The 14,648-nt window shown below is 44.3% G+C and overlaps 1 protein-coding gene across 8 annotated transcripts in view; it reads left to right on the top strand.

Annotated features, from left to right (window-relative positions):
- The window catches only part of PHACTR1 (phosphatase and actin regulator 1), a 346,438-nt gene extending 338,251 nt beyond the window's left edge, over positions 1-8,187 (top strand). For all 8 annotated transcript variants that reach the window (XM_054164428.1, XM_054164427.1, XM_054164431.1 and 5 more), the window contains 3 exons: positions 3,357-3,497; positions 5,074-5,150; positions 7,554-8,187. In XM_054164428.1, coding sequence (XP_054020403.1) covers positions 3,357-3,497; positions 5,074-5,150; positions 7,554-7,569 — 234 coding nt within the window. In that variant the 3' untranslated portion in view covers positions 7,570-8,187. The remainder of the gene's footprint in view (positions 1-3,356; positions 3,498-5,073; positions 5,151-7,553) is intronic.
- Positions 8,188-14,648: the final 6,461 nt, after the last annotated feature.

Genomic DNA, 14,648 nt, shown 5'->3' with positions numbered 1-14,648 from the left:
TGTTTATAGCTCTGCCCCAGACCTTGTGGGTCACCTTGAGCTAGTTGCTTGGTCTCACTTGCTCCAGCTGCTCTATGGGGACGGAGACAGTGGGGCCTGTAAGTACCTGAAAATGCACTGTTTGTAGGCTTCTAAAGTGAAGGCAAGGCATCCAAAAATAATATACAGTAATAGTTGTATGACTTCAGAGGAAGAAGCAGCTTTTAGTCTTAGGTCAATTGTCACCTAAGAATAAAAAATTGGCATTAACACTGTGCTGATGCCCTTGACATTTTTTCATGTATAATTCAGTGCACTATCCTTCACACTCACTGAAGGGTTACAGTGAGCTTCAGTGGTGTAAAATGTGCATATCACTGATTTGATTTTTATGCATCTGAGAACTTGACAAGTTACTTTAGATGTGTTTCATGTCATCCTGTGACCCTTTTCTTTGCTTTTAACGCACACCCAACACACCAAGAAAGCCAAATTAGCTGTTAAGACCCAGTGCAGCATTGAGATGAATACCTGCAATGAATTCACATTGCCAGCAGAAGCACCACCACCTCTGTGCTTGATGCTTTTGCCTTCTCACCACCACCTAGACAACATCTCGGCATGGCGCATTTCAGTGTGTCAACAGCCACTTGCCTTCTCCTGTGTACAAACTTGTTAATCACTTCAGCACAAAAATCAAAGCTGGCTAATGTCAAGAGCTGACAGAAGCTGTGAAACAGAGCAAATAATTTTTCCAAAGTCCTCTTGCAGCTTTGGAAGCTGGTAGGAGTTCCTGTTTCCTTGTAGCCATTTAGAAACACAGAGCTTGATTCACAGGACTTCAAATTTTGTTGGTGCTGTTCTAATTTGAAACAACATCTAGGTGACTCATCCTTAATTCATGCTGTTGTAATAAAATAGAAGTTGTTGATACAAGTAGAGATGAAGCCTGCCCCTTCTCTCTGAAATTTTGGGGTGTAGTCGTACTGTTATTTGAGAATGAAGATTCACTGTTCCCTTAGTCAGGGGCTAGACTTTAAATAATTGGAAGCAAAACTCTGCTGTGCCATCTGAATATTAATGTGTCAGTGCTGCAGTACTAGAAAATCCTTCCAACTTGAAATCAGGCTGAAGATGGGTTATGTAGGACAGAGAGAAGCCTCACTCACCATGTAACCATCATTATACTCAAAGCATGGTTTCTTTTGGTAAAAGCTGTCTATTGATTGCAGTGTGTGTTTGGCTTGCAGGTGACTGAGGTGTAGGTATTAGGGCTGCGGACTGAAGAGCCAATTCTGTTCTGTTACAATGAAAAATAACATTTTTAAATCCATGCATGCTTCAATTCACTTTCTTGTGCCCTCTGGCCTTTCTCACATGCTGCCCTGTCTCAGAGATGTGTTTATTGTATTGTCTAATAAGAAATGCCAAAAAAGTGATGTCCACAAAATGCACAGCCTCAGTTCAGAAAGGTGGGCTTCTTGCTACCCTCACTGTACACCTGCTGTTTGGCTAACCTGAACATGGGTGTACAAAATGGGGCTTTTCTTGGGAAGCTTTTGGAAGGAAGAGGAGGAATGTTGTGTGGCATGCAGAGAAGCTTACCCAGGAAACTTCATGTCTCCCATAGAATAAGGTGTCTGTGAGAAAACTGTCTTTGCAATATTCAGAAGTTTCATAGTTGTTCTGCTTGAAACCAGACAATTTGCCCTCAAATGGCTTTAGAGACAACACATGAACTGCCAAGCTGCAACCTGACTGATGCTGACTCTTTGGCAAGGGCATTATGTGGCACAGTATAGAGTTGTGCTCCTAGTTACCCTTTCTTTCTGTGATTTCTCTGCCTTTGGAGTGCACAACATGTCTGGGCTGCAGCCAGAGGGTAGAACCTGATTCCTCTCGTCCTGAGCATCATACAGGCAGGGCATCAGTGCAGCCCTGCAGACCACATGAGGTGCTTGAAGTCAGTTTGGTCAAACATGCTCAGGGCTATAAGTGTAAGGAGAGAGGCCCACTGTTACCTCCCATCACAACTATATTTTCTAAAATGAGAAGAAAGAGGCAACCATCCATGCCAAGAACAAGCACACAGGGATGTGGAGAGAAAAAAGATGCAGAATGGGGCTACTTACATCAGCACCCAAACGCTGGAGAAAGGTTTTCACCCTCTGCTTATCATCCTCAGTTTTGAATCCTAATTGTTGCTGGAAAATGAAATGCAGGGAACTTAGATTCTTAATTTGGGAGGCAGGTGGAATTGCATGTCAGGATTCCAGAGCCTGAATAACGTTGCAGAATAGTGTCTCAAGCATTTTATGAAATATTTAGACCTTTCACTCTGCTCACAGGTGATGTACTGCAAAACACCACCCTTGCTAGTGAGTGGGAACAGCATCAAATACTGATTTTTAGCAGAATGCTATTTTCCTGATGTGTCACAATTACAAATATTTCACCCCAATAGTGCCAGTTTTTCAGCTAATGGACAGCCCCATACCCACGTACACGTAGCACTTTCTTCAGAAGCTGTTGTGCTGCTGATGCTAATGGGGGTGTTGTGCATCCAAGAACTGAACCCTAAAAGCCACTTCCTGTCCCCAGCCGGATCACTGGCTGTACAATCCATGGACTACCAGCACACTACTGTTTCTTATTAGAGAGGAGGCTTCCTGTTCTGCTATGAAATGTGAAAGAAATGCTTTGGAACACTGAAGATGCTTTCCTGACATGATTCAATCCACCCCTGCATTTTTTTTTTTGGCTTGTAGTACACAGTGTAAACTGTTGAAAGTCAAATACACTGTGACACAAAATAGAACTGAAGTGAAAAGTGCAGTGAGCACTAGTCATCCTTCCTGCCTTTTGTGGAGGTAAGGACAAGTCTGCAGAGTATCAGGAGGGTAAGGACAGACATCTGTCACCTTTTACATGTAATTCAGGGTTTGGTACCTTTGTTTGACTCTTCCTAGGCAGTACAGAAGTGCACACAGCAGCTCAAGGTTGGGAAGCATAGAGCCTGTGCAGGGAGTTTTAAAGCTGAGTTGTGATCTTCATCTCTTCCTGAGACACTGGTGCACTAGGAGACTTTGCTTTATATCCCATTTCTACCAGGGCTGATCACCCTCAGCCAGGGATTGGCATCTCCCACCACAGCTGCTTCCCAAACAATAGTGGGCTGCTCCAGCAGCAAGCTGGGATGATATCCATGGTGCTATAACAAGAGGTTATCTCCCGAAAAAGACCAATAAAAACAACCATTCTGGGGATATCTGAACCCTCTTATTGTCACAATGATGCTTGTAGTAAAATAAATCCACAAGCAGCACTGTGCAGGAAAGAAGTGAAGTCCTGATGTCTTTTTCCACTATTCCCTGCAGCTGAGTCAAAGGCCCACAGTAGAAGAGTTACGGGAGAGGAAGATCCTCATCCGCTTCAGTGACTATGTGGAAGTGGCAGATGCGCAGGACTATGACAGGAGGGCAGACAAACCCTGGACACGACTCACAGCCGCTGACAAAGTAAGTGGAGCAACTTCAAAACAGCCATGACTTCAATAGCTAGAGCATGTCATGGTGAACAACATCTCGCAGGTCCCACTGCTGTCAAGAAAAGTCCTCCACCTGATGTCCCTTTCCAACACATGGTGATTTCTTCCCATTCACAAGGTTTGTCATTTGATTCCTAAACCTTTGCCAAGAAGACTCCTATATGCATGGAAACCAGGAGCATTTTTAGCAGACTATTTAAACAAAGGAGAGATTATCTGGCCTTTGAGGAAAGGTCTTGTTGGCAGCCCTGTTACTTGTTTGTTAGGTTTTGATCTTGTCACATAATACTGCCAGCTGACAGCTCTTGCAGAGCAGTATGACAGCAGCTCTTGCCAGTATTGCTGTGCCACAATGGTGCAAAAATGGCAGCAGGCCACATAACTGGCTCTGTCTCTCTATTGTGTTACAAGAGCAGCCTTAACTCAGGATTTCTGTCCCATTCCACTAAACTGAGATCACATAAGCCCTGCAGATGAAGGAAAGCCATACACTGGGTATTGAACATGCTGTCTTCTGAGCACCAGTGGGACCTTCACCAAGTGGTGCCTCTGATGTCAGCACTGGTGGCAGAGGGTTTAAATTGATGGCAGATTGTATCAGTTGGATCCTAAGGGTCTGGATGCTGTCTCAGGAAGACTTAAACATCTTCTGGCCACTCTAAGAGGACTATGATACTGATCAGTGATTACCATGCTTTGTTCACCCTGTGATGGCTATTTTGTTTTAAAGATTCTGAGGTACCTGTTTCCTGCTGTGGGACTCATACAATGATTGAGACCATGTCATCCAGTGTTCAGACACCAGGAGCATAGTTCCTGGCCGTGCCACTCATTTTTGGTACTCTTGGATTTGTTCACTGATGAAAGGGCAGCCTGTTCTTGTATAACCTAAACAAGGACTTAAAAGTCTTACTTCTGATACTGCTAGTTTTCTCCTCACAGAGGGATTTTTCAGTTTAGCTTTGGATAAGTTAATGTAGCATAAACTGATCTGAAAAAAAAAAAGGCAGCTTCCTCTGGACTGCTGACAGACCACAATATACTGGGTTGAATTAGGTTTTCCCATTTTACCTCACCACAGTGGACAAGATCTTAGTCAACTTAGTTATATTCTCCAATTGGTAGATGAGGGAGGGAATAAATCTCCAGGTGGTTCTGCAGCCTTTGAGAGATCTCTCTCTGAAGCCAAATCCCTCCACACCACCCTATGTTTTATTGTTCAATATTTCCAGGCACATCTGGTTTTCTACTCCTCATGCTTATGCTAATTTGTACCTGAAAGTGTTTTCATATCTGTTTCTATGTGTCTTCAAACTGAGCCATCCCAATGAAGCATTTTTCTCTTCCCTTTATGCAACTTAGAACATGTTTATCTCTGTTCCTTTTCACATTTTAAGTCTTTTTAATGCTTTTCTTTCTTTCTCTGATATTATCCATCTCTGCTAAAGTTATCTATCTGCTTTACTTTTAATATACTGTTTTGAGAACAAAGTGAACTTGTTTTGATCTCTGTCATTTATACATTTGAGTTTATTTGTCCTTTGCAGGCAGCCATTCGGAAAGAGCTTAATGAATTTAAAAGCACTGAAATGGAAGTTCATGAACTAAGCAGGCATCTAACAAGGTGGGCTGAGATTCATCTTTTACGACTATCGAAGAACACTATTGTTCTACTGAAAAAAACCCAACCCAGTAGCTGTTTCTCCAACACCCCCTGCACACACCATGAGGTCTAGACAGAGCAAGAGGCTGTGAAAGAAACTCGCACAGCAAACGCATGCTGCCTCATTCTGTGGCAGTGTGCAGGCACGTGCTGGCTGTTTAATGAAGTGCAGCCCGCTCTCATTTTATTTTACAAATCATGTAACTGCATGTCTGTTCTCGTGATACTGAAAGTAAATAGCATTGGTGCCTCAAGGCAGACAGAATGTTGAGCCAACACATAACAAAGTATGGTTGGACTCAGTAATTATCTTAAGGGTTGGACTCAATGATCTTAAAGGTCTTTTCCAACCAAAACGATTCTATGATTCTAAGCTGTGCCTGAGTGTACACTCAAACCTTGCTAGCATATGGCTGCTCCACACTACGTCCCACACACAGATCTGCCCGTCTTCCACATCCAGCCATAAGCGATGCAGTGGGGAACCAGCAAGGTTGGCATTGTAAGAGAGACAAGATTTTTTTTTTATATATATATATACTTTTAGGTGCTTTTTTAATTAAAAATGTATGAATGAATAATTTACAACCCCAAACTAACTCTCCTCTGGAACAGGCTAGTCTGAGGCGCAGCAGGAGGTCAGGGCATGGTCCCTTGCACAGCCTGTGCCAAGTCTGCGCTGGTTTTGATGCTGAGCTGAACTCTGGATATTTCATCTGCGGTCAGGCCTTTGCAAACCAGCATTAACCTACACTTACTGTCAGACACCGAAGCCAAGCATTAGGCATTGATGACAAATGACAGTAATCTGGTGCAGGAATGGAGCCTGCCCTTGTGTTACTACGTTTACCAGCTAGGCCCTCATAGAAAATGCAGGTCATACTTTAAAGAAAAGTACAGAAAAGCTTAAGGCAAAATTAATTTTGTATTACGAGATTTTAGTGTGTATAAATTAATAATTACATTAAAATTCACCACATGTATTATGCATATATTCCCTGGCAGTAACAATTTCCCTTCTACTTCCTGGCATGTGCTAGGATGATTGCATAGGGGGTTGTAATTATGACATGCTGCTAGAGACAAGGCTGCTGCCTTTGAGTCACAAGGTCTGGAAGAAGCTTTAGGGTGTGCAGTTGGCCTAGATATGCTGACACCAGTGACTGAGCCTTTAAGTGCTATTTGGATCACTCCTCCAGGAGAGTAGTGACCAATTTTGAAAGGATGAAGCTGTGTTAAAGGGGGTGTTGCTACAAGATGTTGAGCTCTATTGAGAACTCCAGTGATTTCACAGAATCACCAAGGTTGGAAGAGACCTCAAAGATCATCAAGTCCAGCCTGTCACCACAGACCTCCATGAGGCCTTTACCATCCCACAAGCATTGAGACTGGTTTTCCAGAAGTCTCTCCAGCTGCTTGGTTTTCATAAGATTTCTAGACAGTATTTTGCTTCTCTTCCAGTGCTGGGGTGAGCAGTGACCCTCAGAGATGACTCAGTTTGTATTTGAAAGACATTAAGTGCCTCTGAGTCACTAAATCAGGCCCAGGCATACTCAGAGCTATAGCTAATATAACAGAAATTGGAACAAGGGTTTGTCTGAAGTTCAGCAGGATGTGCTGGCAGGACAAGTGGCTTCAGCAAATATCCACTTGAAGGAAGCACACTTAAACAAGATAGAGTAGTTCCTTTAAACAAACTCAGATAAATCACCATTATAAAATCATTAGCAAGGTAATGAGCTATGCATGTTATTAAGCAGTGGCATGAGCTGAGCAAAGATTTTGTAGCTTTACTAGTGGGACACATTAATTAAATCATAATAGAGTGAAAGATCAAAGCTGATAAAAACCCTACCTTTGCAGAGCTGACAAAGCCAGGCCTCCTGGCACAGGGCATACTTGCAGAGAGGGTGGTCATTCTAGCTCTGCTTGCCTCATTAGCCTTTGACATCAAGGAATGGCCATACTTGAACTGAATATAAATCTTTCTAGCTGAAGAGCGTTAAGATTTGTCTAAGGCAGACAATTTTGGGGAGATCAGGCCTAGTGGGGCCTGAAAGAGGCCTGAATGGAAATAACTCACTCAGGGATATGATAGGATGGATCCAAAGCAAATTAATGTCTTTGGCAGGTGTTGGTACAAACCGGTTATGCCTGTAAACTATGAGCCTTGCAAGGACCAAGGCAGTGTGTGCGCTCTGGGTCTGTAGTACCAGCATGGCTGAGGTCAGCGCTGCAGGAATCAAGATGCCTAATTCTGTCACTGTAGCAATTAGTTCTCCAGGGCTTATTTTTATGCACAATATGCACATGAGGATATTATCTTACCATTTCTCTTCTTTTTTTTCTCCCTTGGATTTTTAGGTTTCATAGACCATAGCAGTTTGATTCTACCGGACTACTATGCCATCTTCGAAACATAACTAAAAGGAACCATAAGTGCTGGTATTACTCACTTCCCTGTTACGTACAATGTAATCTGAACTGCCTTTTTAAAAAACAAGAGAGTAGAAAATAAATATGAAAAACAAAAGGAAAACTGTATTTACACATGATGGGTACTGCAGCATCATCAGACCTGCTAGTTCAAGCTTCAAAAAGAGAAAATACCCCTGGTGGGAATCGTGCCAAGACTTGGCTTCTATGTATAAGGACTTCCCTGGCATGTGGATTTGCCATATGTGTTCAAGCCCAGCTGGTGGTGCGTCCCTTTTGTCTTCAGGCACCTGTCTTCTTGACAAGCCTCTGTCATCAACTCTAGAGCCCCTAGATGGTGTTCAGGAAATCACTGGCCTGGGTGAAGTCTCTGAAAGATGAGCACCTACAACACTAAGGCACTTCTACCACACACTCCTTTCAGACTGTGAGCACCTTATGAGGACGGTGAAGAAAGCAGAAGTACTCTACAGGTCAGCCCATCTGTGAACATCACCTGACTACAAAGGCATTTCTTCCCCTGGAGAAGGCTGTGGCCAGTCCACAGGCATTGCTCATCTCCCAAGAAACCCTGTTTCAATGCTACTCCCTCCAGAAGGCTGGTTTAGTTCTAGCAACCATTTATTTTTCATCTCAAGTATTATTTTCTAAACCCATCTGTGAACCCATCAGCACTAAGCGACAGGAATGCTTGAGGACAAGGAAGCAAAACCCATCTCTTCATGGTCACTGCATGGCATTTGTTCAGCTTGTAGTTTGTTTTTACACCCAAGCCTCATGATGTGTGAGAGCTGATGCACACCTGGCAGCAAGAAAAGCTATGATTCTCAGCTGCTTTGTGGCAGGAAAGGAACTTGGGAGACTAATGTGAAAGGAGGAATGGTTCGTTCAGGGCTATCTGACCTCTCTGTATCAGCTCTTTCAAGAACTGATCCTAAAATACCGAGAAGAGCATGACAGACTGTGTTACCTGGTGTAACAAAAGGAGTCTGGTTCATTGGTACGAGTGGGACAGGTCAGCAGTACCCACAGGTGAGGTATAAGCTTGGCAGTTCACAGGTGCTCTGGTTTGGGTTTAGTTTATTTTTATTACAGTGGTTTAACACACAGACCAGAGAGCTGGTCACTCTGGGCGTGGTATACCTGCCAATTTAAATGTGTGTGCTTAACACTAGGTAAGCATGCAAACAGCCCCAATGCACTTAAGAACATGTCTGACAGGCTTAATTGAAGGTGACTCCGTTGAAGTGCTTTTCTGAATCTAGGCCAGCACCTTCCAGAATCAAGTCCTTAACCTTTGTGACACCAGCCACTTGGGGCACACAGTCTAGGATTCCTTTCCAGCCCTAACAGGAAACTATTATGCCATGGTTTGGGTCAGTGGCCCAAAGCACTGTAGCAACAGTACTGTAATGAGTTCCAGATTATTACTTCAGGACACTTTTTTCCTTCCACAACAGCTATTTTGTTTTGACAATTTGAACAGAGAGGCCAAAGTTTTTTACTACAGCGTTATTTCCGTTATTACTCTTTTATCATTTCTGTCTTCCACGTATCTCCCCACTCTGTGCTCCCTCTCTACCTCCCTTGCTGCCATGCTAACATTGCCCTTCACTGATTGCAGGACGAGAAGCCTCTCCCCATGTGAGCATTCAATGGCAAATGTTGTGTAGTGCCAACACTCCTGCATCTTCTCAGGCCTCCGTCTCATTCCTCTGGTCGCAGGAGTAAAGCAAAAGAACCTGGGTGTAGCCTGTGGAGCTGCTCTAGCATCCAGACTACCCAAACACTGGCAGTGAGGCATTTATGCTTAGCAGTGGTACTCACCACCTACACGCTGTTGTCCATTAGAGACAAGCAAAATGGTTTCATTCCCATCTGTGGCCAGCCCCACACTGCTGTGGATTATAAGATACAAAAATTACAACTGGCTCTTGTAGGATGGAAGATGTTACAAAAGGGAAGTAAAAGCCAACTGGTGCCTCCGATGTGATATGCTTCCCAGACCAGGTAATGCTTTCTGAAGAACCACAGTGCATCACCAGTTCACAGCTGCTTTAGATACAGGTTCATCAGTGGTGAAAGCCTTTAATGTCTAATTACCAGCTCACCACAGCAAGGACAGAGCACTCATGCTAGCCAGGAATACACTGCTTTGGGGTTACTGTCATTAGAACCTGGGGCTCACGGGTTTAAATTCATTCACATGTACATATGACATGACTGCATCAAAGCTTTAAAAAGGGAAAACAAAATTCTAGGATTTAACTACAAGGTGTTAGGCAAGGGCTCTACCACAGAGATGTTTGGAGGTGCAGTAAGCCCTCATGTTCCCAGTATGGAACCCACATCTGCCCAGGCACTGCTAGCTTAGAGCTTCAGTGTGAAAGGGTGACAGCAGTGACGGAAATCACAAGGCCTGGTAGGAGGAAAAGGCAACAGGTTTTGTGTTGGGTTTTTTTGGGTGGGTTTTTTTTTTCATTTTATGATCAAAATCAAGAGGAATGAGGTTGAAACAGCAGATGGTTGCTGTCAGCCTGCTGACGGTGGTAGAGGCCCCAGGGGAATGAGGAGTCTGTGGGCAGTGTCATTCTGGGTACCCCTACAGTCCCTCACAGGCATGGACTCCAGCAGTGCCCACACCTGCCAGTCCTGTAGCCTAAACCCTGGCACTGGTTAAGACATGTAACAGCCCAGTCCTGGGTGATGGCCAGACACCCAACAACAACCCTGCCTTCATCTAGGGAGGCCCAAGGCAAGTCCCTATTGACAACTTAGCGAGTTGTTGCACTGTGCCTGCCTCAGGATTCAGGCTGTCCCCAGGGCAGCTACCTACAGCAATGCTTTTTTATTTCTCTTTTAGATTATGTTAACTCCTGGTTGAGCAGACACCAGGACATAGTGGAAGAACTGCCATATTTCTCCCAAATTGCAGGTAGAGCTTATTACTGAAAAAGGGAAGGGGGAGGAAAAAGAAGCCATCTAAAGCATTTATGCTTTATGACAAGCCCTATGAGGAGAGACTGAGAGAGCTGGGGTTGCTTAGCCTGGAGGAGACTCAGGGGAGACCTTATTGCTCTCTACACCTACCTTAAGGGAGGCTGTAGACAGGCAGAGGTTGGTCTCTTCTCCCAGGCAACCAGCACCAGAACAAGAGGACACAGTCTCAAGCTGCACCAGAGGAGGTTTAGGCTGGAGGTTATGAAGAAGTTCTACACAGAGAGAGTGACTGCCCATTGGAATGGGCTGCCCAGGGAGGTGGTGGAGTCACTATCATTGGAGGTGTTCAGGAGGAGGCTTCATAGGGTGCTTGGTTGCATAGCTTAGTTGATGAGGTGGTGCTAGATGATAGGTTGGACACGATGATCTTGAAGGTCTATTCTATTCTATTCTATTCTATTTGGCACTGTAGTAAGCATCACAGAACTAGTACATCATCTGGTTTTAGCCTCAGTTACTCTGAGCATTTGGAAAGTCACCCTTTGAAGAGGTATTCTTCACCAGCCCTTTAGTGCCTGAACACTGCAGCAGACCCTGCACAGCCACCTCTGGCACCCATGAGAAGTCATGAGCAGACTGGGCAACAGCTAGTCCTGGTTTTAAATCTGTTTTCTTGAGCACTTGCCTTCTCATCTGCAAAACCCATCTCTAAGCATGGCAAAGTAGTTGTGATTCTGTTGGAAGTGGGGAAAAAATAATCCAACAACAGCTGATTTCCCCCCTTTCATCTGGGTTATTTGTAGGACATACAGATGATGGCCTTCCTGCTAAGACTCTGTTAACACTGCAGTTAACACCAGTCACCCTCTTTCATATTAGGAGATTAATAGGAGCAATAAAGGAATTACATCAGGTTTATAGAATGGAAAGATCAGCACAGGAAAAGAATGGCTATTCCAATGATCCATCTCCAGGGCTGATAATGGCGATGATATTCTAGAGTCACGGAAGAAAACCATTTTGGTTACAATCTACTGACTCCTGATGGGTTATTCATACTTAAACCATGCAAGCACTGTGCCTATGGAAAGATGAAGTGGAAATCTGTGTGCTTGGGGAGCCAGCATGGATGGAAAAGCAATTCCAAAATTTCTAGACAAAGTTTTTGATTGTTTGAAAAAAGGTGATGGTGACAAAACAGAATGGTGTCATCACCTTCCCGCACACACGCGATGGCAGTGCGTTGTAGGGACCTGGTGCTGTATTGATGACTTCAGTGGGAAGGTCAGTGGTGTGGCCTTTCCCCACCCTGTGCCCTGCTGGTGGGGTACTTGCACGATGAAGCTTTGGGCTGGAGGCTTGCTGGGACAAAGTTCAGCCTCAGAGAGGTTTTGTGTCTAGACAATTTCTCATGTGCACTCTAGACATTATCAGAAGAGAAGGAAGTTGGGGGTAGGGGAGGAGAAGTTTTAACTTTTATGTTAAGCTATTTAGTGAACTCATTACACAAGTACTTCAGCCTAATACCTACATGTACTGACAGTACTTTGTCATCACCGGAACCAGTCACCAAACTCACCCTTCATGACTTCTTCAGTGCCATCTGTACAGTGGGAACACTTAAGAACCAACTGAGGGGAGCACTTCTGACATGCCTAGCAAAAGCTTGCACTCAAAGGACAGATGGGCAAGATGGAAACCCAGTCACACATGAACGGGGGCTCCCCCACGTGCCTGCAAATAAAACCACTTTGTATGAATAGCCATGGAAAATGACTAGGCTAATAAAATCAGGAGAGAAAAGGGGGACAAATTATTTTTTTCCCCAGGTGTTCAGTCTGCTTGAGCTTGGAACAATTTCTGTAGACAAAGAGGAGGTGATGGGCACGTTACCTGCGTTGCCATGTGTCCCAGTTACTCTTGCACCAGTTGCATTTTCCAGTTGATATCCAAGTGTATGTATATAGTTTGTCTTTGTATAGGAGTGAGTGTGGTGGCTGTCAATCATGTGCTCTTCCAGTATTGTAATTTAACAGATTATGGCTGTATGAAAATGATGTAAATAACTAGAAAAAAATTAAACTTAATCTCCATGTCCTAGTTTTTGTACATACTGAAACTGCATGGTATTTAAATTATTGTTTGTCTCTGATGTATGCAGTTTCTTAAAAAAATTCATTTAAAAAAACCCATTCCTGTGCCTGTGTATCTTGTCACCCTCTGTGCCAGTGACTGACAGTGTAACAATCAGCAGTGAGGACACCAGCCCTTCTGCTGCCAGCCAGGCTCAGAAAAACCCACACCCTGGCAACTGCAGTGACACCAGCACATGCCCATGGCATGCCCACACTTCAGCAGGGAGCAAATCAGACGCCCCAAGACTTACCAGCAAAGATTGATTGGATGTTACGTCAGCTAAGCCACTCATACCAGCTCAGCGAAGGTACACAAAGGAAGGTGACTGCTCCCTCCGCTACTAAAGTTGTACCCAGTACTTGGCTAGCAAAGAACAAAACAGTCTGCACTAGACACACACACCCACAAGCACAGCCAAAACCCACCTTTCATCACAACGTGGTTGGATCAGGGTCCACTCTCTCACATGCTTACTGCCAGAGTCAACCTAGAATCACTTTGGTTGGAAAAGACCTCTTGGAGTACAACCATTATCTAACTCTAGTAAGTCCCTCTGCATCAGATCTTTAAATGCCTCTTGAGATGGGGATTCAACCACCTTCCAGGGAGTCTCTTCCAGTGTTTAAGAACCCTTTCAGTGAGGAAGGTTCTTCTAATATACAACCTAAACCTCCCCAGGTGCAACTTGAGGCCATTTCCTCTCATCCTATCACTTGTTACTTGGGAGAAGAGATCAACACCCACCTTGCTACAGCCTCCTTTCAGGTAGTTGTAGAGGTCTCTCCTCGGCCTCCTTTTCTCCAGGCTGAAGAACCCCAGTTCTCTCAGCTGCTCCTCACAAGACACGGTCTCTAGACCCTTGAACAGCTTGACTGCTGTTCTCTGGACTCACTCCAGCATTTCAATGACTTTCTTGTAGTGAGGGCCCCAAAACTGAACACAGTACTTGAAGTATGGCCTCACCAGTGCTGAGTATAAGGGGACAATCATTTCCCTGGTTCTGCTGGCCCCACTATTCCTGATATGGGCCAGGGTGCTGTTGACCTTGGCCACCTGACCACATTCAGCCAAATGTTAATCAGCAGCCCCCAGATCTTTCTCTGCTGGGCAGCTTTAGAGCCACTCAAAAAAGTGCTCACTTGGTTGTGATCCAAGCACAGGACCCAGCACACACAGCATTTGCAACCTCTGCTCTCCATTCACTGTTAACAAGTCTTTGTCCAGTATGCAATACCCTGTGGCTAGAGAGTCACCAAGTAGTGCTCCTGCTATGCAGCAGGAGTCATACCTGCACATCCAGATACTGTTACACCACCTCTTCATCTTTTTTCTTTCCCCTTTCCTTTTCCTTGAGTATCTTCCGTGGTTGCACAGTATTTCACACTGTGATAATCTGTATCTTCTGTGTAGTTAAAAGTGGAGGAAAAAAACCCTTCACAAGAACAGGTAACTTCAAAGAGTCTCACAAGGCTTCTGCAGAAAGTACAGAAAGAGCTCTGCTTAAAGATGTTTAGTTTTCATACCTGCTAATGCAAAAAATTCTGACCCCAAAGACACAACTGGCACCCAGCACCTTCTCTGTAACTGGCAGGTAGGAGTAGGTAGGAACTGTCCCGAGGCACACAGAGATTTCCCATTACACAAAAAGGGAAGGTATGTCGACTGAGCAAATTCTGCTGATACAGACACAACATAATCAAAACTCTGGAACTGGGCTTTCTGGTTTGTTTCTTTTGCATAGGCTTCCACTGACCTCCTTACAGTCCTGGGTATTTGTATGCATTTCCATTCTCACAGCCAACACGTTTGTGCTATCCAGTGAGGACTGGAGCACAAAATGAAGTAAAAGAAGTCCTAGTCTTTCACTGAAGATCCCCTTCCCTTGCAACTAACTATGGCTTCCATCAGAGCATTATACAGTCTTTTGGTTACATGTAGTGAGAGAAA

This window comes from Dryobates pubescens, chromosome 9, assembly GCF_014839835.1.
Source record: "Dryobates pubescens isolate bDryPub1 chromosome 9, bDryPub1.pri, whole genome shotgun sequence".
Classification (NCBI taxonomy): domain Eukaryota; kingdom Metazoa; phylum Chordata; class Aves; order Piciformes; family Picidae; genus Dryobates; species Dryobates pubescens.
This window is presented reverse-complemented; position numbering and strand designations above follow the sequence as displayed.